We start from the raw sequence: 25800 nt of genomic DNA, 5'->3' as shown, positions 1-25800 counted from the left end.
TAGTGAAAACGATCGTCCTTCGTCCGCATGGATTGTGAAAAGCTGCAAATTGAGCTTTGCGAAGGTTGCTGAGCTTGATTCATATTGATGCATACCAAAGGTACCCGATTTTCGACAGCATAACCATTCGTCCACATCATGGGATGAAAATGAAAGTATTGATATGGAAATGCGATACTAATCCTCTGTTTGTTCAAACAGCTCGTTTTAGAAAATATCATGGTATGGCCCCCTCCCCCATATTATAAGGCCCGTAGTTTAGTCGAAGAGCAATACGGAGAAGTTGTATCTGATTCAGTCAGGGATATCTAGAAACTAGAAATCTAGAAATCTAGTTTCTAGATATCCCTGGATTCAGTGTAAACATTTGTGCGGTTAGTGAACGTTGATAAAAAATATGGTGGATCGTAAAATGCCATATTGTGTAGCTTTATTTCCGAAAATTAAAGGCATTACTACACTTGCTTTTACATTTAAACATGTATTTTCTCCAGACAAAAGAGCTGAAACTAATTTGAACTCTAAGTAATGATACTGCGAATTGAACGAGAAATACCAATGCTAGTTCAGAAAAGAGGAAAATGTATTTCGTGTCTTTTGCCGGGACAATTTTAACGGTGGTCTGCTAAAACAGGTCTAATGCTCAAAAAGTCAGAGACCATTTTTCCAGATTATGACACGCCGTGGGCTTCTAGAATAAGATGTGATGGGCAGAGGTGGTCAGTAACGAAGTACTTCTACTTTTTCGAAGTACTCAAGTAGTTTCCCTCTACTTCTGGTACTTACTCAAGTAGATCTGAATTTCACTACTTCTACTTCTACTTTATAATATTTTGTGATCTACTTACTTACTTTTCGCTATTTTCAGTTTGTCAAGTAGAAGTAGTTTAATCCTCCAATCAGGAAGAAAGCCTGAGAAATCTCGGGGATGTTTCCACGGAGTATCGACAGTTAATTTTCATAAAAGTTGAGTTAAGCCCAGAATTTTTGTTGCGGTTCGCGCGCAGTGAATGGGGAGTATCCAGTATGATTTCACGAAAGTATCGGTGAATATAAGTTAGGTAGCGGGTTGGCGTGGTTCCGTTCACACCGCATTGTCGCCCTTCGCCATAACAAATATTTCATCACAGTATATATGGCTTATCATAACGCTTGAAATTGATGTTTCGCAATCTAGCATTTACTTATCATACCGTAATCTAGCTGTCCATGGCGTGTCCTAATCTGGAAAAGTGGACTCTGATTTTTTTTTAGTTTTAGAGCTGTTTTAGCATACCAACCTTCGAAACTTTCTGGACTAAAGACATTAAATACATGTTCCGTCTTTAGATCTATATTTCATTTTCAATTCCCAGTACCATATATTTTGATTTCTAATTAATATCAGTTCTTTTGTCTGGATAACGTACATCTTGAAGTATAAAAACAAGTGTAGTAATGCCTTCAGAAATAAAGCTACACAATATAGCATTTTCAGGGTCCACCATATTTTTTATTAACGTTTAATAATCGCACAAAGTGCTTACACCGCAACTAACGAAACATCTCCGTATTGCTCTTCGACTAAACTGCAGGCCTTATAATATGGGGGAGTGCGCAACACCATGATATTTTCTAAAACGTGCTGTTTGAGTAACCAAAGGATTAGTATCGCATTTCCATATCATTACTATCATTTTCATCCCATGATGTGGACGAATGCTTATGCTATCGAAAATTGGATACCTGCTAGTATATGCATCAATATGAATCAAGCTCGTCAGCTTTCGCATAGCACAATTTGCACCTCTTTATAATCCATGTGAACGAATTAGGATCGTTTTCACAACTACTTACTTACTTGAGTACTTTTAAAGTCAGTCAATTCTACTCCTACTTCAAGTAGTTTTAGGTTGCTCATGGAAGAAGTACTTCTACTCGTACTTGAGTAGATTTCTTCGTCGCTACTTCTACTTCTACTTGAGTAGCTTTCTTGACTACTTTGACCACCTCTGGTGATGGGTAAATGCTAGATTGCGAAACGGTATAGTTTGAAACGTTACGTAGGGCCATATTTATTCTGATGAAATATGTCATATGGGCGACAATGCAGTGCGAAAGGGGCCACACAACCTGCTCCCTAAATAATATTCACTTTCGTGAAAACGTATGTGTAACTCCATATCTACTTTGTGTGAAGCGCGACGGAAATTCTGTGTTCGACTTAAATTTTCTTAAAACTAATAGTCAGAACTCCGTGAAAACAGCCCGAGAATTCCCCAGATTCTCTTGCTAATTTGAGGTTTACACTACTTCTACTTGACAAACTGAAAATAGCGAAAAGTAAGTAAGTAGATCAAAAAATACCACGAAAGAAGTAGCGAAAATTTCTATCTACTTGAGTAAGTACCAGAAGTAGAGGGAAACTACTTGAGTACTTCAAAAAAGTAGAGGTATTCGTTACTGACCACCGCTGGTCATGATATACATTTGTATCATGTTCTTTCAGCACTATGCCACTATCCTATTTTCTGTCTCGAGATATTATTTAAGTGAATGTATGTATTTTCAATTAGGCTATCCATTTTTTGATAGGAATGTGCAGTAAGCACATTCATAGAAGCATTTTTCATCCACCCCCTCAATTACTTCGCGGTCCTGATCTACATAGCTTCAGCTTCACCAACATTCGCATGCATTGTCACAACGATCATAACGAATATGTCCCTGATGACAAGCTTGTCACCAGTTCACAGCATGGCCAAAAACTTTGTTTAGGACTAACATGGAACGCTCGCAATTGGACGACTGTATTCTAATTGGACCCTGCTTTACTTATGCCACCTGCCTTCACCTATACAATTTATTCGATTCGATTGTCCGAATCAATCAGGCGGAACCCAATCGCTATTTTGTCAAATAATGGTCCGGTCAGGCTGCATCCACTGCACCCACTGTTGACCATATAATACCATGGTTCATGTGGTAACAATCAGCTTCGATTACTTGTTACTATTTATTTGCTTCTAAACAATATTCAAAACTGTTGATGTCTTGGTTAGTGGCAGTCATGGATGTTTCGATTTCATTGATGATGTTACATCAGGCCGATATTCTGTTGTATTATTATTCTGTGTCTGACCACTTGTAGCACGACCCATTTCTAGTTTTTTAGACAACGCTTACGGGGATCAGATGGCGAGGAGGAGCCTAGATAAACCTCAAACACTTCGGTAGGAATTCTGGAGTCGATCTCGATCGGATTCGAACTCGCAACCCATTGGTGTAATCAACGCACAGGTCTCTTTCCATTTTTTATTTATTGTATACGAATGCCGGCAACAGTCAGCAATTACACAGAATACAGACTCGGGTCAGGTTTCAAATCGCTGATGTAAAATATATCTGAATTCGGTAAGATACAGAAGGTGGTTCCATTGCGCTACCACTCGCAGGTGCGGGGCATTGGATATCAAAGGTGTCAACATCCCGTCGAAATCACGTGGCTGGTCTTTCGCAGTAAGAATTATAAGCAGAAGCACAGTTGGCATCGTGCCCGCTCTCAGCGTTCCCACTAACCAACACAGCACATTGCCCCGCTGTATCCGGCTCGCTCACGTCCCAAAAGTTTGGTACGGTTGTAGAGCCATCCAACCACTCCCAACCTGTACCCGTCCTCTCGAGACCGATGTATACAAACACTGTCTGACCGGCAACGTGCAACGCAGTTGTGACCTCTCTGAAAAAAGTTTAGTTATGACCCTTTCATCTAATACAGGGGTGGGCGATTATTTTTCCCGGCGGGCCAAATGTGAAGCATAAAATACACGCTGGCGGGCCGAGACAAAAGTCGTCTAGCTTTGTTTCTGAATTGAAAGCAGCGAATTTCATTGTTAACACATGCTGCTAAGTGGATGAGTTAATAATATGTTGCGTCCCGAGCTCTGTGTGGCCTGGTAAAATAGCTTTGCTGTTTTGCTATCTTCGCTAGCACGTCTACCGCATCAGCCGAGTGTATGTATTTCACTGCCTGATTTTTATCACAATGCCGATTCATATCATATTTCTTAAACACGGATAACTGCTTGGTACTCATCATAAATTGAAAAGACCGGTTCACGGCTGACTTCAATAAACAAATATTTAGTGCCTTGTTGAAATGTCGGCCTTCAGCCGCACCTATCATTGCGTGACATAACATTGTTTGTGAGGCAGGATGACTGCTAATCACGTGCACTGATTGCATTACGTTACTAATTGGGATTTGGAAACATATGACGTAACTTTTTATATCACATACCATTCAATTCCTAATGTAACAATCAATGGCAACAAACAAGATTTGAACCTGAATGTAGAAACAGTGACTTATATCTTCAATTGTTACGGCATGCTTTGCTATATCGGCTCTAATGTGAACCTGAATTACGCATACGACGTTCGTAGGTTACGTAATCACGGTACATAAATAAACTTGTCTTCAAAGTAGACGCATTTCGGGTCAGGTTTATGCATCCTATAATTCTAGTCCACGCATTAACATTAATAAATTGATTTTATGGTCTAAATCAGTGGTTCTCAACCGCCGGTCCGCGGACCAGTGCCGGTCCGCGACGACATTCCTGCCGATCCGCGAGGAATATTACAATTTTATACTTTAATTTCAAGATGCAATGTTGAAGGCTTGTCCTTTGATAAAATAAGTAAAACATCTAATTTTGAACTGATTCAAAACTTCGTGAGGTAACATTAGGGCTAGAAACGTGTTCGATTTTTCTTAAAGTGCAAGACGTTTCATTTGACGACATGCGAGCGACAAATACAGAACAGATACTAGCTCACTCATCGCTAAGCAGCGCAGTTTGATCATTGGTTTTCGATTCATTTATTTTGTGCAGGACCGTAACTGGGGCACCCCAAACCGCCCAATTTGGAGAGGGGCCGATCTTGAAAAGGGCCCAAAATTATTTCGCAAATGAATATAAATCAAATCGTGTTATTTGAAACTTTTTCCAACATTTTTCAATTTCTTTTCGGGCTTTGCACGATTTAGTGTCCCTAAATGTCTTGCTTATTAGGTGCCCTTCTCCGAGAAATACGCATGATTTATAGGCATTTCGGCGTCAGCCATTGCCGCACGACGTATCCACACATAATGAAGTTTAGGTTAACATATGCGACTCCGAAATTTGGGCCTAAAATTCGACCGCGAGAAAAGCGCTTCAATCGTGAATGATCGAAAATTGTCGCCATTGTCGCGATAAGCTACATACACTCTCTGCTTACGCTGAGTAGAATGGATGTGATTACAAGTACAGGTGAAAACATCCACCCAAGTGTAGGGTCTTGGGGCGAAGCCCCGGAAGTTTGGCTTATCGCCCTGTGGGGGCCCCAAGATCAACGTTTTTGGGGGTGGGCTAAACGAAGTGCTTTTTCGGCCCGGATCTGCGGATGGCCGGTATAGCTGGTGTAATGTGTTTTCTTGCGGCACGCACTGTATTCGCAGTTGCCGGAGTAGCCTGCGTCTGCGGTGGCAGTGGGCAATGAGCAAGGTAGCATGACAAGGTGCTTGGTTCGACTCCGATACGCTTCTTCTCTTGATATTGTCGATCGGTATTGAGTTGGCGCGGCCGTTTAAACCCACGGCCTTTGGCGCGAAAGACTGTAAACGACTCTCAGTGGTAGCACGTTTATCTGGACAAGGCAATATTACCTCGACTTGGCAGAGTCACTACCATAAAATCACATGGATGCCATCATTAATATTATTAAATACGATCAAAACCCTCCAAATGTCACTCTCTAGCATCATATAATTGCCAAAAACGGTTGCATACTTTACATTTTGGCTTCAATTCAATTTTGACAGTTCACCGGTCCGCCAGACATTTTTTAAAATTTTACCGGTCCGCGAGGCGAAAAAGGTTGAGAACCACTGGTCCAAATTCCAAAGAGCTTTTCGCGGGTCGTCAGAATTTGTCTTTATTTGTCACCGCATATACACAACCATGCTTCACTTTATTTTGCATATGGAATACGCATACGACGTACGCAGGCTATAGGGTTGTTGCTTGTTCAGAATAGGTCGACTTTCAAAAAGTCGCGGATTTCAGTCCGTTTCCTATGCCTTAAGCCATAAAACGTATTCAAGCTATTTTTTTTCTGTAACTTATCCCTTGCATCTGTGTGCATGTTGAGCTGGAAGAAAATCGGCTGAAAATGGGGGATTCCACCTAAAATATTACCTAACCTATTAAAATAACATATATATCAGGGTTGAAGCAGCTGTTGTCGCTTGGGGTGATACAAAACACAATGCACACTGCCTTGGAAATCCTCAAACTTACCTAAAACTTACCAAACTGTAAATGTACCATCCAATTGCACCGCGACATTGTAAATATCCTAATATTCAATGGAACGTAAGAACATAACGGGGAATGGGATAAGGAAACAAACGTACAAATAATGACAGTAACAAAGAAATGGATTAATTTGACGAAAATGCAATACCAATCACGTGGATAGATGGATTGATTTTTCGAAATCTTGAAATCTTTGCCGGTTATCTTGACTACCATTCACGAATTCCCGAGCATTCATGAAACACGGATCACTATACCTTTCTGACACTGGAATACTCGACCTGATGGTGTTTCACAATGATAGCATCAATATGAACCATGATTCTGTCGCAATCAAATACACAATCAAAGACTTGACATATGTATCTGTCTGTGAATCGGTGTACAGCAGCTTTCAGAGTCACAAATTTAGATGAATGATCAAAGATGAATATTGTGCATTTTGTGCTTATTCGAAATCACTGTTATGGGGACTTCTGGTGCCTGTGAATATGATATAGATGTGCTCCAGCTGTAAGGTCACCTACTTTACTTCATGCTGGTGCAGGCTATCGTCTAGTTATGTTCAGTATTATTCTTGTTGTCTTATTTTAACTTTCAACACTTTACCCTTGTCGCCAATCGTTCCTAATCTGGGACCTCACTAATCATGATAGGAGGTTATGTCTTATAGCTCTTTAATCGTCTCAAATGAGCATTTTTGCATCAATTTTCGAAATTGCTTCAGGGGTTCCTTTGCTATATCCCATAGTTTACGCAGTAGAGCTATTAAGTCACTTTGTGACGTTGCCACATGTCCTAGGTCTGGGACAGTTGAAGGAAACAGACGTTTTGCAGATGATAATGAAATCTAACGGCATAGCATTTTACCATGATCGGGAATCCCTGATTAGGAACGATTTGCGCAAAAGATGAAGAATTGTGTGCTAAACTCGGGCATCAAGAGAAAGACTGAACTGCTAGAGGTGCACCGCAGCAGCAACCGGCCAAGTAAACACACAAAGAACTCAGAAGCAGCTGATTCCCCCCATAGCAGTGATTTTGAAGTTGAACAATATTTATCCAATCATCCATCTAAATTTACTACTCTGAAAGCCACTGTAAACCAAATAAACGACAGAGATCTATGCCAGGTTTTTAATCGTTGATTTGCTTGAGACGGAAACTTGGTTCACATTGGTGGTATAGCTGTGAAACACCACTGGATGAGTCTTCCAGTTTCAGAATGGCATTAGTATCCGCATTCCATGAGTGCTTGGGAATTCGTGAATAATGGTCAAGATCCATCAGAACGTATGATAACATAAATACCGACCACGCTGTGTACATACCATTGTGCATTTATAGTTCTATTCTTTTACATAATGAATCGTGCAAAATGATGCTCAGTTTTATGTAAGTTTTAGGATTTCCAAGGCCGTCTGCAATATGACAATGGTGTCCTGAACTCAGAACAATATCTACAGTGAGGTTTTGCATCACCCCAAACCACAACAGCTGCTTAAACCCTAACCTATATGCAGGGCCGTAACAGCACTTCGTCAGCCCCCCCCCCAAAACGTTGGTCTAGGGCCCCCCATACGGTGATAAACCGAACTTCTGGGGGGCTTCGCCCCCCAGACCCCCCTTTGGCAATCCGATCTTTGCCGCTACTTGTCATCTACATTGGGTGTCCGTTTAGTGAGTCAGATATTCCCGCCTGGACGCGCGAAGCGCGAAAAATTTATATAATCCATGATTGAACCGGTCAATATTATCGGGCGTACACCCGTTGGCAGGAATGAAACAGCACTTTGTCAGCCCGCTCAAAAAAATTGGGTCTTTGGCTCCGATAGGGTGATAACCCGCCCCCTCCCCCATCACATTGTTCGCTTTTGTCACGAAATTAGTCGTACTGTCTAGTGAGCCAGCGCTAGGCGCGAAAATTTTCGATAACTCATGATTAGGGCTGGGCAAAATCGAGTACCGGAGTGATTCGATTTTGAATCACGTAATATGCTTCGAGTCGAGTCCAGTAATCTAGTATCACCCATTATGACGCCATGACTTAATATAATACGTCAAAGTTCAAATATCTAACTCTTATGTCACCACAAATAATTTAATGCCTGTTATCCGTCTCATAAATGATACTTTGGTATTTTTTTCGACCATACCGACTTCATTTCACTTGGTCATGATGTTGTGGGATAATCATGACTTCGGAAATGTGCTACATCCAGTAACCTTCGTAGCTTTGTACCATATGTTTCGTATGCTACGATACAGCAAATCAAGGTTCCAAGGCTTCCACAGTGAAAATTAGTATCGAAACTATAATTCTCGTTGATAAATTAGCATTCAGTGGCGAGAAGAGTACAATTTCAGTACTCAAAAAAATCGTCCTTTACTACTCGACTCGAATCATTAAAATTAATACTCGATTCTGATTCGAGTACTCGAATCATTGTGCCCAGCCCTGTTCATGATAAAAGCGGCCAATAAGATCTGGAATTGCATATATATTGCTATCAATTTCTTGTCCTCTCTGCTCACGTTATCAGATTTACCGGAAACTGTAGCGCCCGTAAATAATAATTAAACATCTTCGGGCGGGCGGACCCGTTGGTATGACTTCGTTACATGATGTGACGTGACGTGACCTCCTGTCTGCTATATCAAAAAATATAGAATAGCCCAAACGTACTAAACTAAAAGACGCAGACGATTTCAAATTGGTATTTCTTCACTGGCATATAATTCTTCCCTGCGGGATGGTATTTGTCTTCTGAGGTTCAGATTGCCAAGACAGGAACATTTGGCGCCAGTCATTTAGGCGCCTATTGACAATTAAACCTATATGTATTTTGTATATATAACGAAGTTTTCGGACAGCGTAAGGGCAGTCCTTTTCGGCCAAAGTTTTCGCGCTGCCGATCGTTCTGGCACACTTCTTGGAGTCGCATGTAATATGTCCTAAATCGTTATATGTCTTGGTGCGTCGTGGCGCTGTAATGACCAACGCCGATATGTCTATTTCTATAAATCTTGCTTGTTTTTTCTTGGAGGATGAGTACAAATATTGAAGATGTTTGGCAGGTTGACATCGCGCGCAGCGCGAAAAAAATTTAAAAAAGCTGCATAAATTTAAAAAAAATACTCTTTAATTTATGCTAATTCACGAAATAATTTTGGGCACCCTTCGAGCTCGGCCCCCCCCCCCAATTGGGGGGTTTGGGGTGCGGCAGTTACGGTGCTGCCTATATGGCCTTTTAGTAGACTCAGTAAAATCGCGGCACTCAAATCTTAGGGGAACCCCTATTTTCCGCCGATATACTTCCTGCTCAACATGCACAGCACACAGATGCAAGGGATGAGTTACAGAAAAAAGTAGCTAGAATATATTTTTACGGCATAAGGCATGGGAAACGGACTGGAAACTATGACTTTATGAAAGCCGGTCAATTATGAACAAGCCTAACTTAGGCTCTGCACACACGAAACAGGCTTCAAAGTAAACGCCTTTCTGGTTCAGTTGATGGTTTTAGTTTTTTTTGCATTACCATTAAAAATTAGTTTTATAGTCAAAATTCCCATCGGTATTTCGCGGGCCCCTCAGAATCTCGTCGTGGGCCGCAGTTTGCCCAGATCTCATCTAAAATGACCCACAGAAGAATGCCACGGTCAGTGGAACGCGTCATTTTTTTTAAATAACTCAACCGAACATATGTCTTATTCTGTCTTGACGCAGTAATGGCCGTCACCTATTTCCTTAATTAAATGACATTAAATATTTAGGGGGTTGAACTATTAAGATCAGGTCTTTTGGAGACTTTAAATCTTGAGTAGCACGAAGAAACTTTTCAATTTTAATAGATCTGCAAAAAAATACCGTATAATTTATGTTCATTTACGAAATAATTTTGGGCTCCTTTCGACCACGCCCCCCTCCATTCGTTAGTTTGGGGTGTGGCTGTTACGGGACTGCGTCCACCATTGCTTTTGAAAAATTTTAAAAGCACGGGTTTAGTTCCATAAGCTCTAACAAACGAGTTAACGAGCATGGCATTGGTTTACAACTTAACTACAATTGTCCCAAACCCACGTTGCGGCCGGTTCGCACACAAAATTGCTAACAGTGTTGGGATCAAGTCACTACCTTCGAGTCATTGCACATTTTGACTCGAGTCAAGTCAAGTCAATCGATTTCTGAAAGTGACTCGAGTCAAGTCAAGTCACTCGATTTTCGGAGGTGACTCGAGTCGAGTCAAGTCAGGTCCAGTCACAATTCAAGTCAAGTTGCCTTTTCGAAGCATGAGACATGATTACGTCAACGTCATCGCATTTTTCTAGCTGTTTGAAATACAGATTGAGTTGTCATTGATTTTGAACCGATGAACGAATATCGAGTTCCTAAATATACACGCAAGAAGACGTTTCTATCGCTCACACATAGGAAGAACTGTTAAAGTACCTGAGTAGTTGCATAGCCTGAGTTTTTACTTAGCAGCCAAAATAGATAATATGGAAAAGAGAAACGAATTGATAAGATGCAATACAATAGTCCAGAGATGAGCGGATTTGGAATTTCTATGTCCTAATCCAATCCAAATCCGCAGCTTCAAATCCAAATCCAAATCCTAATCCATAACTTTTTCATATTCAAGTCCATGTCCAATCCTAATCCGATTCCAACTTGAAATTCAGAAAAAATGCCAATTTATTCAAGGGAGGGATTGGAAATTTTCATTTCACAACCAATGATTCTCTTGATTTCAGATAACTTAGCATCTGGCTGCACCTCTCATGTTCATTTTCACCGAGTGTACCATATAGTGTAGTGCACCAAAACCACATTAATAACTGATCTGAATAAAGTATGTCGCCATTCACCACACGACATATCAATCTGCCAGAAAATCGGTAAATCCAATCCAAATCCTAATCGTTCAGAAAAAAATCTCTAATCCTAATCCAATCCAAATCCGACAAAATTTCACAAATCCTGTTTATTCAAATCCTAATCCTAATCCATGCTCATCTCTGTACAATACCCACCTACATATTCCTGTGATACATTCGAGCCTGCACCAATGTTTGACGAGTAAATAAACTATATTCGAATTCAATTTGTCTGTGTAAGATAAGAACAAAGAACAGAGATAGATATTTGCTATTAAATTACTTTATTACTAGTTTACGACAACGAAACCTGTAAGCTCCGATAACTTCGTTTGTGGTCAATATATTTGTGGAGAACAATGTAGGCTCAGTAAAAGGAATGGTCATTGCATGATTGGTCGCTGTCACGGGTTACACCGTCAGTGTTTCGCGAACAATTCGAACACATGCAAGATACAGTGATTTTTATCGATACCGATCACTTGATGACTTGAAATTGACTCGTGAATTTGGCTCCGAGTCACTAGTCAATCAACATTTCTGATACGCCAAGTCAAGTCAAGTCATTTTTGCAAAGTGACTCGAGTCAAGTCAAGTCATACGAAAAAGGTGACTCGAGTCTGACTCGAGTCAAGTCATGACTTGAGTCATCCCAACACTGATTGCTAATTAGCGTGACAATGCTTTTGTCAGTCACGCTTTAATTCCAGATATCAACAATGGATTTGCTGTGTGGGCCAAGTAGGGACCACCCTTGGAGAGCCCTCACGTAGATCACTGCTTGATATTGTACTATATGCACCTATAATTATAATTGTAGTAACGTCCATACGGATTCGACGTTCAGCAAAAAATTGCCCTAGCTCGAATAGGAGCCTCTGACGACAAGTTGCTAATACCGTTAGCATACTTTATCCGAACTGCATAGACGTAGGGGGGATTATATTTTTTTGTTTTTACATTATGATGAAACCATATTTATTTCCACGATTTACATCGGCTGGGAGAGAGGCTGCATCATATTTGGTAATTACAGTATTTCTATTGCAATTACCAAAAAAAAAAAACGAAAAAAAAAACAGACAAACTGCGGCGGGGAGCCAATAGCCGTAAATATAAGATGAAAATAAATGCATACGTTCGGCGGTCACGTCAGGGTAGCATAAGAATGTCAATAACATAAACAGTCCGAAACAAACCGTCTAATGTCGGTATCTCTCATTCCAATTGAAGCGAGCTCAGCTCCAAGATCTTCGCACGCTGATTCTGCGTCGTCAAAGTTCAACTCTTCTGGACTGAGCCGATAATCGTAGCAGTTAGCTGCTCGGTACCACCCATTGGAGAGAAATCCAACTGTGATGAAAATCGTACATGATAACAGATGAAATCTTTGATAGTGTGGATATTATCATAATTGTGATCACGGGTTCAGTTTTTTTTTTCGCACAAGACACACAATATTCAATGTGGTACACTGTACAGTGTACACAATATCCAATTCGATGTCATGAACGGATAGGAGAATGCCGAAACTGTCAAGTACAGACTCTAAATCTAAAATCCACCGTTGGCCAAATGCCTGTGCTCTATGTTGATCTTTCGGTTGTATTTTCTTGGTTTTTCGTTCACACTGTTTTCATTCCTCCTTAACCGGGTCATTTTCTGCGCTTTGTCTATTTAGACACTGTTAGAAAAGCGACACAGAGGAAGAGGAGCCCGGATCAACCTTTAACATTTCGAAACGTACTGTTGCCGGGACTTGAATCGGGTCTCTCAAACCGATGGCGGTAGATTTACCAACTACGCCGACTCTCACACGATATTACCCTAAACTCCGATGCGATCCGATCTCGACTCCTATAATAATGGTTCCTATGATCCTATAGTTATACCAAAGCCTGACGAGCATAGTGACTTCTGAACATGCGCAACTCTGGACTAATCGGCGATAGCAGAAACCTAATGCATAATGACGGGCTTAGGCCTAAATTACCATTGATCTTAGGCAGGCAGGGTTATTTTGGGAATCTCGGGAACCAAAATACCAAAAATAAGGCTTTTTGAAAATATAGATTTTTTGGAGAAATGTCAATAAGAATTGACAGGAATTTCAATGAAGCGACAAGACAAGCGTGTAAAGCAGAGGTGGGCAATTATTTTCCTCCTCAGGCCAAATGAGAAAAGTATATACGATGGCGGGCCGAATGAAAAAATTTAGCTATATTCTCCAGCGTATTTTAATTTTTTTTCTAAATTACATTGTTAATAAATGCTGCTCAGTGAATGTGTTGATATTAGGTGATGAGAAACTGACGATTAATTAAAAAAAATACCCATTAGCTGTCATGATTCGAAACAATGTTAAACATGATACATTTTAACTCTCTTTAAAGCCCTATACTCTTTCTTCTATTAGGACTCTGAAACAGCGGTTCCCAAAGTTTTTAGGCACGCCTCCCTTTATGATAGCGAACAATTTCACGCCCACTTATCATGATATCACAAAATATTAAAAAAGTGCAACCAGAATGCTAGCAATCCCAACGGATAGTTTGATGGCAATGCAGATTATGGCTGTTGATGATAGAATTGTGAAATATCAAAGTCGGACAATACACAGGGTAAAACTACAAGCTGGGGGTATGTCGCGCCATGCGCGAAATTTTTTCAATAAACTTCGACTTCGCGCCACCTTTCTGATCCTTTCACGTCTCCCAGTTCGAGAACCACTGCATTCAAATGTATATGGGTCTGATTAGGTCGGCGCGGTGAACGGACGCGTTGTTGCAGCTCCTCCGCGAATCCGTTAACTCTGGCGAAATTTCAGCGACTATCTGCAGGCCGTGATATAGAGAAAGCTATAGCCTACCTCAACGTTGCTCTGACTCTCGCATCGCGAGATGCAGAGTCACATTCCTCACAGGATATTGTGGATTTATCTTGGACCAAAAACACTTCAATGAAACGCAAACCTGACAGGACATCGACAGATGACGGGGATACTATAATTGTCCACCAGCAAAATTGAGATCTAGCTTACAGGTAGTTGAGGAAGAGATGAAGGTTGTATTACAAGTTTTGGGTAGATCGATGAAGTTCTATCACCCAACAAAGGTGCACAGCTGTTTGCACAACACCATTGGTGATTACGAAACGATTAAAGCGATGCCGTCTGGCGATCTCCTAGTTACGTGTAAGAGTAAAAAGCAATTGACGAAGCTTCTTGAACAAGACACTTTAACTGACGCTGCTAAAAAGGTCAATATACCAGTCAAAGCGGTGATGTACAAAACGGAAAGCAAAGTCTATAACTCCAGAGCAGTTATATATGGAATCGACATTGAGACAACTGAAGACGAAATACGACAAGATCTGAAAGAGTATGGAGTGACTTTCGTCAAGAGACTGAAAACAAGGACGGACAAAGGATATGAGCCAAGCTATTGTATATTACGGGGGTTTGATTCTCCCACACCACCTGAACGAGTCTTCATCGGATACCTATCACTTAGAACAAGACCGTACAACCCTCCAACGCTTCGCTGCTATAAATGTAATAGATACGGGCATACCAGTAAGTACTGCCGAGGAAAGCAATCTTGTACTAGATGTGGTAGTCAAGAACATGAGTACAAAACATCTAACTCGTCGGTGAGAAATTGTATAAACTGCAATGGAACGCACAGTGCAGCATATGCGGGATGCCCTGCGTACAAAAGAGAAGCAAAAATCCAAGTTATCTGCGAAAGGGAAAATGTACAGTACAAAGAAGCAAAGACAAGATATGAAACGTATGCGGATGTATGCTCAAGCCATGTTGGTAAAGATTCTAGCGAACCACAGGTTGTGAAAGAGCACAACCAAGAAGGTATCAGAACCCGCAGTTCTACGATCCCCACCCAACCACGTGGAAACGATTGCAATCCAAGTCATTTGTCGGCGAGTTCCGCCGCGTGGGAAGGCAGCGACAACGTTCCGAACTTGCAGTCACTCTTTGCGGGTGTTCATCCGCTTTTGTTTTTCGCCTTCTTAACAGATATAGTGAACGAGTCGGTACTTGCCAGTCGGTCCGACGCTGCTGTAGATATGTCTTACCTGATTTCGTCTGCTACAAAAAAATGGTTGAGCGTGGCCATTGACACTGAATCCCTGAAGAATATGCTCAGCTCAATACCTCAAAATGTTCAGCAGTGACGGAATCCATATTTTACAATGGAATTGCCGAGGAATTTATCGAAAATTGCCGGAGTTTAAGAGATACATTGGCGAGCTCGCACAACCGCCAGACATAATTGTGTTGCAAGAGACGCACTTAGTGGAAAGATATAAGCCGAAATTTGATGGATATCAGCTATACAGAAAGGACAAAACTGCACGCAGTGGTGGATTAGCAATCCTAATCAGGGAGGATATTCCGCATAGCTGCGTCGATATTGTTGCGCCTGAACCAATCGATGTTCTATGTATCGTTGTTGCTGGTAACAAGATTTGTAATGTATACATAGCCCCGGACTCTCCTTCAACAAAAATGATTTCGTCTTTCTGAACCAACTAGCAACAAAATCTATCATAGTGGGAGACTTCAATTCCCATCACCAGGCCTGGGGATCGGATAGGGCAAATAGAAGAGGTGCTATTCTGTACGATTCATTGGATCGTTTTAACCTAGTCATCTTGAACACCACGATGCCAACTCACGTGAACATCGCTATCAACGCAATCAGGAGGTGGTCCCTCATTGACTTATGCATTGCATCATCTGACATAGCCTATAAATGTAACACATCAGTAACAGATGATCTCCTAGGAAGTGACCATCTTATCGTATCAACCTATTTTATGGCGCGTGCAGAGAGGGTAGAGTTACGGCCTCTAAACTGGTCTCTCAAGAAAGCCGACTGGTATAGCTTCAGCAGTCACTTCACGTACCCGCAGACTGTCGACTTCTGCAGTTCTGTTGATGAAGCGGTAGCGGATTTCTCGGAGAGGATTGTGCATGCAGCAAGCCTCTCAATTCCAATGACGCGAAGCTATAGGAAGGCACCCAAATCATGGTGGAATGACAAATGTGCCAGGGCAGTCCGAAGGAAAAAAGCTGCGTTTCTCAAAATGAAAAGATCCTTCAATCCTACCGACATAATACAGTTCAAGAAAATGAGAACTGAGTGCAGAAGAACAATTTTAGCATGCAAACGGGAATCATGGACTTCGTATTGCGATAATCTCGGTAATAAAGCCAATTTCCAACAGGTATGGAGGGTTGTTAAATCTCTCTCTGATAAATCGAATAACACGTCAGTAGCAACGTTAAAGATTGATGGTAGGAATATCACGGAAAGCAAACAGAAAGCCGATGTTCTTGCACGGACTTTCCAAAAAGTAAGCAGTTCCAGTAATTTTTCGCCAACGTTTACACGCAGTATCCCACTGGTAGTACCAGAATGTACCAGAAATACCGAAAGCAATGATAAGCTTAATGATTTATCTACCATGAAGGAGTTGTTGATGGCGATAAACGGAAAAAAGAATACGTCACCTGGAGCTGATATCTTGTGTTATTCAATGTTCAAACACCTTCCTACTGGAGGACTGGAAAATATGCTGAATATTATCAACCTTTCATGGATAAGAGGGGATATACCGCAAGACTGGAAGCATTCCATAGTTATCCCTATACCGAAACAGAATAAGGATGTGTCGTCGCCCAATTCATACAGACCGATTTCCTTGACCAGTCACTTTTGCAAGATAATAGAAACGATGATAACGACTAGACTTAATTGGTACTTAGAGAAGAACAAACTGTTGAATTCGTCGCAATGTGGTTTCAGACGGGGAAGACGAGCACTGGACAATGTAATGCGGCTGCACGATGATATATACAAAGCTATCAATAATGGAAGATTCGTACTCGCAGTATTCCTCGACATACAGCGCGCTTATGATATGGTCTGGCGGGAAGCAGTAGTCTTCAAACTGAAATGCATGGGTGTCGCCGGTTACATGTTGTCATGGATAGCAAATTTTCTCCAAAACAGGACGTTTCAAGTGCGGGTAGGCGCGAGTCTATCCGAAAGGTATATATTAGAGCAGGGGTGGGCAAACTTTTGAGCTCGCGGGCCGCATTCAACATCTGAATCCATTCGCGGGCCGCACTATATAAAATTGGGATTATAAACCAAAACACAACATCGGAATTTCATTATATATTGAGGACATGGAGATAATATATATGCTTATTTAAAACAAGCCAGACATTGCTGTGGTGATATCGTACACGCGTCAGAAACTGTGGCGAGATTTCATGGACTGGTCGACAACCTCCATAACCAATTTGTGAATATATAGAGATGAATGTCGGACTGTTGGTTGTCCCGATTCTTAAAACAGGATTGAAATTTAAATCTGTGAGCAGCGCTCTGTTCATAGATTTACCAATTCCACATTTGGTTCAGTTCCAGAACACACAATGCTGACAGCATCATAACTATGTTAGCTTCAAACACGCTTCTACTATGTGTAGATGAAATATAAATACCCTAATTTTACTTATATAGAGAACGAATCTACCTAAGACACGCACGAATCGTTTTTATAAGCACATCACTGAAATAATTAAAATTGTAGTGGCCAATCTGAAATCATACTCGTGATCCGAATCATGTCGTTTAGAATTTCTGAGATGTTTAGTAATTGAAACCTTTCAAACTGCGTGGGCCTTGAGATCGGGCTGTCGCTCCAGAAAGTAAAACATAAAGAAAGTAATATATGAAGTATTTACCTCAGAACAGTGGTTCTCAAAATTTTTAAGACACGCCCGCTTCCTTATGATGGTGAAAGATTTCGCATACCCCCATATCGTCATATAACAAAACGCAACCAGGATGCTAGAAAACCTAACGGATAGTTTATTGGCATGGATGGTTACGAATGTGGATTGTGGATGAGAGATTTTATGAAATTCAGACTAAATACAGAGCAATCGATGGATCGGATGAAAATCGCGCGAAGCGCGAAAAAATTTTCAGTTGAGCTCAGCTTCACGCCCCCCTTCAGATGCTTTCACGACCCCAAGGGGGCGTGACCCCAGTTTGAGAGCCACTGCCTTAGAATTATCATGGTGACATGTACTAAGAAAAAGTTTAATCAAGTCCCTGCAATAATTCGATTTTTAGTACGCATTTTATCAATATTTTTAAGAAGTGTCTTTAGACTCTCGCGGGCCGCACAGAACGGTGTTGCGGGCCGCATGCGGCCCGCGGGCCGTAGTTTGCCCACCCCTGTATTAGAGAATGGCATACCGCAGGGGAGTGTAATTAGTCCAATTTTGTTCTCAATAATGATTAATGACTTACCCTCAACATTGCTTTGTCAATTTGGTTTATATGCAGACGACTGTGTTATCTGGGAGACGTCGCTACAGATACAGGATCTCAAGAACCGAATACAGGATGATCTCAACAAGATTCAAAGATGGTGCGAAAAATGTGGATTTATCATATCTGTCGAAAAAACAGAGGCCGTCTTATTCACAAAGAAAAGAAAATACACAATGCCCGAGATCTATGTGGGGGAAAATTCAATACGGTTTGTGAACTCATTCAAATACCTCGGTATCTATTTTGACAGTAAACTGACTTATCAACGTCATATAACCTATGTTGCTGACAAATGTATGAAGATAATTAACTTTATGCGAATGCTTTGTGGCACATCATGGGGCGCATGTAAAGAAACACTGTTAGTTATATATAAAACTCTTATTAGATCTGTCTTAGAATATGGTATGGAAGCGTACTTTTTCGCCCCAAAGACGCATTTAACAAAAATCGAGACATTACGTAACCAGGCACTCAGAATATGCACTGGGGCTATGAGAAGCACGCCGATATGCGTCCTAGAGGCCGAATGCAATGACATGTCTTTGAAAAATAGACATGCGTTGAAATGCTCAAAGTATCGCTACCATCTAAAAACGCAACAGGACAATCTGGCCAATGATATACTCGAAAGCTCGTGGGAAGAAACATACAGTCTGCTAAATAGACGGTTCGTCACCTTTAATATCCTATCTAGGGTTGCTGATATCGACCAACTACGGATTTGTGGAAGCGAAATCTCGACGACTCCTCCATGGACAATTTTAACAGCAAATGTGGACCTTTCTTTGTGCCACTCAATACGCCAGATATATCCCCCCGATGTCAGAAAATCTGTATCATTAGATCATATATTCTCTACATATCATGGCTACACTCAGATTTTCACAGATGGATCCAAGACTGAGACAGGGTGTGGATACGCTTATCATATTCCAAATATTAGTACGTCTGCAAATTCATTGCCGCCCTATTTTTCAGTATTCTCAGCCGAACTAATCGCTATTTCAGATTCCCTATCTTGGGTGCTGAATAATACCCACAGTAGAGTGGCAATACTCAGTGATTGCTTGAGCGCATTAACGTGTATGGCAAATTTCAATTTCGCAGCTCCTCTCCTCATTACCGAGATAGTCGAGAAGATACACCAGTTGAAACAACGCGAGGTCACAGTATCACTTGTGTGGATTCCAGCACACTGTGGTATTCAGCACAATGAAATCGCCGACCAATTTGCAAGAAGCGCTACAGCATCAGAAACACCGCCCCGTCAACAATTGGACTTCGTCTCCGTAGGGGATGCGTACTCGCTCCTTAGGAACTCGTGCAGAAACAACTGGGATCAACTGTACAGGACAAGCGACACCAGAAGTCAGTACAAGCTCATCAAAGACACGATTTACAAGATGTTACCAAGTTTAGCATCGAGAAAAGAGCAAATCGTTCTGTTTCGGTTGCGATCAGGCCATTGTCGGCTCAACTACCACCTGCATAAGATTGGATGCAATGATTCTCCTCTATGTGAACAATGTTCGTTGCCCGAAACCGTCGATCATTATCTAATGAACTGTTTGAATTATGTACGGCAACGTGCAAATCTGAAACGCTATATTAATAATGACAGTCTTTTTAATACAGTAGACCTATTAACTAATGAATGCATGTTGGATCATGTCATTCAATATGTCAAGGAAACAAGGCGTTTTATTTAAATGTTTATATCTCAGAATTCGTAGTGGTTATGTCTCCGAATTGTATGTGTGCCTACAGATCACTCAAATATGCCTGTGTATGCCTCTGTCGACGATTTATTTTTATTTTTTTCTCATCATTCTAATATTTCTTGGATGTTAAGTTTGTGCATTTCTCATATGCATGCTATGGTGTGACGCAAAAGGCTTTAATGTGAAAAGCGTCACTATCTTTTCATCGCTTATTTTATTGGTCGCTGCTTTACGAGCAGTGTGCACTGTGCAGGTTTAAATAACCTTTATGTTGAGCGAAGCTAGCAGTTTTTCTGAACTTCGCCCTCCCTTGATCAGGTGTTTCGTGCTTTTGTCATAAGACCGACTGTAATTAAAATCCTGCATCTCGGCGACATGATCGGCAAAAACCGAAAGGATGGGTTTACGCGTTTACCTCTGACTCCAGTATGCGAATATTTAGTGCTCCAAATTCTAAATCTATAAACCTTCTTTGGATATCAGTTTTCGGTTTTCTTTTTTTGGCATGCCCATTAATCCTTTATGAGTGATAGATATGACGAGTCAAAGTAATCGCGAGAACTGATTGACTTGTTTTACGAATTAGGGATTGGGAAACATATCACGTCACGAAACACATACCGTATAATGCGTAATGTGACAATGTAAACCAAGAAGGTTTGAACTAAACTATACGGAAAGAGTGATTTCTTGTGACTTCAATTGCTACTCATACTTTGCCACATTGCCACATTGCCTTTATTTTGAATCTGGATTACGCATGGCAGGTACGTAGGCACTAGGCAGCGTAATAGCGGCATATTAATGACCAGGCCTCAAAGTGAACTTATTTCCTGTTCATTTAATAGAGCCCATGGTTTTAGTGATTCAAAAACCCAGTTTTATGTTTTGAATTCCAAGCAACGTCTCGCGGGCCGCACTTTGCCCAGGTCTGGTGAAAAGCATGATTCCTAGATTAGGGCCAGTGACTCCTTCGGGGGTCCACAGACTACTTTCCAAGGGTTGCATGAAGTGTGAATAAAAATCTCAGGCTCGAGGCACAAAGGTCCAGTGATTAAATTCGGAATTACGGTCAATATGTGCATTGATCAATCCAGCGATTGGGAAATACATGATATCTAGCGATTAGGAAGTAGACGACCTCTACACGCAAAAGTAGGGCTCAAGTAGTAATCAGCATAATGCGGAATTTGTGATAGAGAGCCTTAACTTTTGGATTTAGCGCAATGACCAGGCATTTTCCTGTGGTCACTGATCATACATTTTGTGACACCATGCAGTCGCCACGCATATGACCCAGGCTGCATTTAGCTCAATGTGTATATACCAAATTCCATTCACGCTTCCACTTGCAATTTAAAAATGTTAACATGTTCATTGTTCAATCACTGCTAGATTGTGTTACGTTATCCAATAGGGACATAGTTTCACCAAGGGACATGTCTGCAGACATGGTGTCAAAGGCCTCCCAATCCTAGATTTGCATATGCCGAAAACAACAATGCTTGATCATGATCATATAGGGAAATGGGAGTTTCAGTAGGAAGGACCCACGGAAGCGAATTGCCTTCTACCCATTTAATTACTCATGTAGTTACCTATGTCAGGGTTCCACGAATAGTGGGTTAGGTTACGACACAATTTATGATCGCAAGGCCCTCCAATTACGGTGGAGGGATATTTACGATGGAGGGAAAATTCTGTGGGATGTACCAGTTAAAACTGACCGCGAAATCAAGGGCAACCACCTGGATATGATAATCAAACTAAAAAAGAAAAAAGAATGCTTATCAATTGAACTGGCCGTCCTAGCTGATCAAAATATACTACAAAAAGAATCAGAAAAACAATCGAAATATGCAGACCTCAAATGGAATGTGAGAAAACGTGGCGTTGCAAGATAAACATTGTACCAATAGTCATTGGCGCTACAGGAGTCGTAAGCAAAAGCCCATAAGACATATCCAACAGATCCCGGATAACGTTCGATTCGACATGGTCCAGCAGCACTGTGCATATTCTTCGGAAGGCATTGAATGCACCACCCGACTAAAATTACACTTGTGAATCACAGCATAATTTCTGTAATTTTTATTCTTCATTTTCAATCATCTCTACCTCTGCTCTGTAACCCTTGGCAATTCTTTATCTACCGCAGTGGTTTTTAACCTTTTTGCTCCAGCGCCCCCTTTCAAAAATTTCCGTGGTCTGCCGCCCCCTATTTTAGTACCATTTGGTTCGAGACCGATGTACACATCCCGAATTCACTTCTGCGATTGGCAATATGGGGAAGTTAATTGTAATATGCTTTGTTTTATTGCTTTGTGTGACTTGTTGTGGGTCACAAGTCACAACACTAAACAATATGATCCTTCGTGATATGGCGAATAAATATTCTGACGATTTAATTTTCTATAGCTCCAAAATATAAGTATATTTAGTTAATCATTTTCGCCAAACCGTTTCAAAGCATCTTTAATGTACAAAGGGCTCTCACTCTCAAAAGTGGTACACTACCTCTTTCGATTTCGACAGGCTGTGAGCTGCAGCGGATACAATACCTAATTCGAAACAGTTGTTGAGAATAGCCCAAACAAGCTTGACGGAACTGTTTTAAGGGGGAATTTGCGACCTAAAAGTACGTGTAATTCATTCAACATCAATTATAATAACACACTTCAAACATCGTCGGAATAAATGTGGCGCTCCGACGAAAAATTACGAGAGTTGACAAATTTTGTCGAATGTAAATGTGCAATAAGAACTCATTAATCTTATGTCCCTACTGCACCATCTATACTTAGATTTTTATTCAGCGCCCCCCATACCGCCCCTCTGAGCGCAGCCCCCTCCATATCGCCCCCTGAGCGTTTCCGCTCCCTTCAGAATCCAAATCGCCCCTTGAGGGGCGCTGGGGACAAGGTTAAGAACCACTGATCTACCGCAATTCTGTAATCTGACCTCTTCATGTATTGCATAGGAATAACAATTTGACTGTATTACTGAAATTTTAACAAATTTACTCCAATCTCGTCATTTTTCTTTGGGGGCAGGTTGCTTCCAGGATTATGTGTGTATTTACCAGTTCTACGGCGAATAAAGAATATAAAATAATAATAACCATGTATTGCATAGGAATAACAATTTGACTGCATTACTGAAATTTTAAAAAAATTACTCCAATCTCGCCATTTTCCTTTGGGTGCAGGTTGCTCCCCGGATTATGTGTGTATTGACCAGTTTCTTACTGTGAATAAAGAATATGATAATAATAATGTGCATATTCTTCGGAAGGCGTTGAATGCACCACTGGACTAAAATTATACTAGTGAATCACAGCATCATTTCTGTAAGTTCGATTCTTCGTTTTCAATCATCTCTACCTCTGCTCTGTAACCCTTGCAAATTCTTCATCTACTGCAATTCTGTAATCTGACTTAGACTCCATGTATTGCATAGGAATAACAATTTGACTGCATTACTGAAATTTAAAAAAATTTACTCCAATCTCGCCATTTTCCTTTGGGTGCAGGTTGCTCCCCGGATTATGTGTGTATTGACCAGTTTCTTACTGTGAATAAAGAATATAATAATGTATTTCGAGGAGGAATGTTGCCGTGCAGTTCAAGTGACTTCGACAGGTTATAAATATCTGTTAATTAACTGCTTGTAACAGGAAAAGCGGAACAAAATCGATTAAGAATATATATAGAACTGACCTTCCGTGTTGCAATCCCTCGTCTCGGTTGCAACTACTCCAGCGCAGATTTTATTTCGAGATTGTGTTCCTTTGCAGAAAGCAGAGCAGGCTCCCCATTCTCCATAAGTACACCCTGAGATAATTTAGAATCAAATAAGTTGTTCCGACAGGCCATGGCGGCAGTGGCGTAGCAGCCACTTGGCGGTTCTGGCTCTTCGCCAGGGGCGGCGGGCTTCAAGGCAGACTTGGACAACTAGAAAATTTTCAGCGTTTCAAATTAGATTATGATTAGAATTATAGCTACACAGGTTTTTACAAATTATATTAGAATTAGAAATAGAGCTCCACAGCCTTTTGAAATTAGATTAGAATCAGAATTAGAGCTCCACAGCTTTTTCCAAATTAGATTAGAATTAAAATTAGAGCTACACAGTTTTTTTCGGAATTACATTAGAATTAGAATTACTGAATTCGCAAAAACTTGGAAATTGAATGAAATTATGGTTGATAAGTAAATACAGCAAAAATCAAGTTCATTTAAAAGCACTGTGCAGTGTGCATTCACATAACCAAGAGAATGGTTAGCGTCTGTACATCAATCATCGCTCGTTTTGCACGATAAAAGGGGTCGCTAACACGCGGCTCGCGAGGTCACATTTTGCGGCGATCAGATTTGTGATTTCGGAAGAATGAGAAATAAAGTATTTACACATGCTGAAGCAATCATCCTCTTTTTCTGGTGTAGTTGAGGGCATGAATGTGAATAAGCCTGTGTTAACTATCTCTTTTTCTTTGCTGTCGTTCTGTTTTTGATCGAAACTAGCATGTTGTTGGCAGACTACAAGCTATTATGCCCTCATGGCTATTATTCGTCACAATAACTACTATGACTGTACGTACGGTGTAAGCATAGTGTCCTATATGGTGTCGACACAGGTAAATCTCACGCCTCAGTGAAATTGTATCACGTCACAATTTCCATTTGGCTACAGGCAATTTGACGGTCATTTTTGACCGGCTTGTCGAGCATTAAATTTGGTAAAACGGGTATCAATCGAAAGCTGACTCTGCACTGATTACGAACATATAAATTTTATTCCGCTCGTGGCCCTGGAACTCCCCCAATCAGCCTCGAATTTTTCATTGTTATGGAAATTGGCATTGGGACGCAACAATGCTGAACAATGCTGTATGGCTCTTTTTCTCTTGAGCTACTCTCTCGTTTCGCCAGATAGCATTGTTGCGTCCCAATGCCTATCTCCATAACAATGAAAAATTCGAGGAATGTAATATGGAACATTTCACAAACAAGACTAGGATTAGAACTAGAGCATAAGTAGCCTACATTTCACAAATTAGATTAGAATTACAATTAGAGCATACAAACATTTCACAAATTAGATTGAAATTATATTACTGGCATTTCGCTGTAATTTAGTGAAATTAGACAACTGGAATTATATCTAGTTGTCCAAGTCTGCTTCAAGGAGCGGTAAAATGAGGCTGCACAGTACATACAGCATAGAGATATGGCTAATCAGAAGATAATTTGTTACGAGTCCAGACTGGAATCGGAGGTTGTTTTCGATTATATGTTGCGCGTGACAGATGGATTGACAGATTTAAGACGCTGGTGCGAAGCAGTGAAACTACGTTTGATCGTAATGCAACGGCGTTTGATGTTTTACAGTAGTTAGCTAAATCACACCTACTTGATTCGGCACCGTATTTATGTTTGTGTCTGAAATTTTATCAAACCATTGGTGTTTCAT

General features: G+C 40.8%; 1 protein-coding gene across 1 annotated transcript in view; it reads right to left on the bottom strand.

Annotated features, from left to right (window-relative positions):
* Positions 1-3281: 3281 nt before the first annotated feature.
* LOC145442215 (uncharacterized) overlaps positions 3282-25800 on the bottom strand; it is a 49048-nt gene continuing 26529 nt past the window's right edge. The window contains exons 5-7 of the mRNA XM_080320120.1: positions 24048-24161; positions 12425-12578; positions 3282-3718 (exon numbers count right to left, since the gene is read on the bottom strand). Coding sequence (XP_080176246.1) covers positions 3478-3718; positions 12425-12578; positions 24048-24161 — 509 coding nt within the window. The 3' untranslated portion in view covers positions 3282-3477. The remainder of the gene's footprint in view (positions 3719-12424; positions 12579-24047; positions 24162-25800) is intronic.

Source organism: Botryllus schlosseri, chromosome 7, assembly GCF_051294905.1.
Source record: "Botryllus schlosseri isolate E-star chromosome 7, Bs_hap1, whole genome shotgun sequence".
NCBI classification, from domain to species: Eukaryota; Metazoa; Chordata; class Ascidiacea; order Stolidobranchia; family Styelidae; genus Botryllus; species Botryllus schlosseri.
This window is presented reverse-complemented; position numbering and strand designations above follow the sequence as displayed.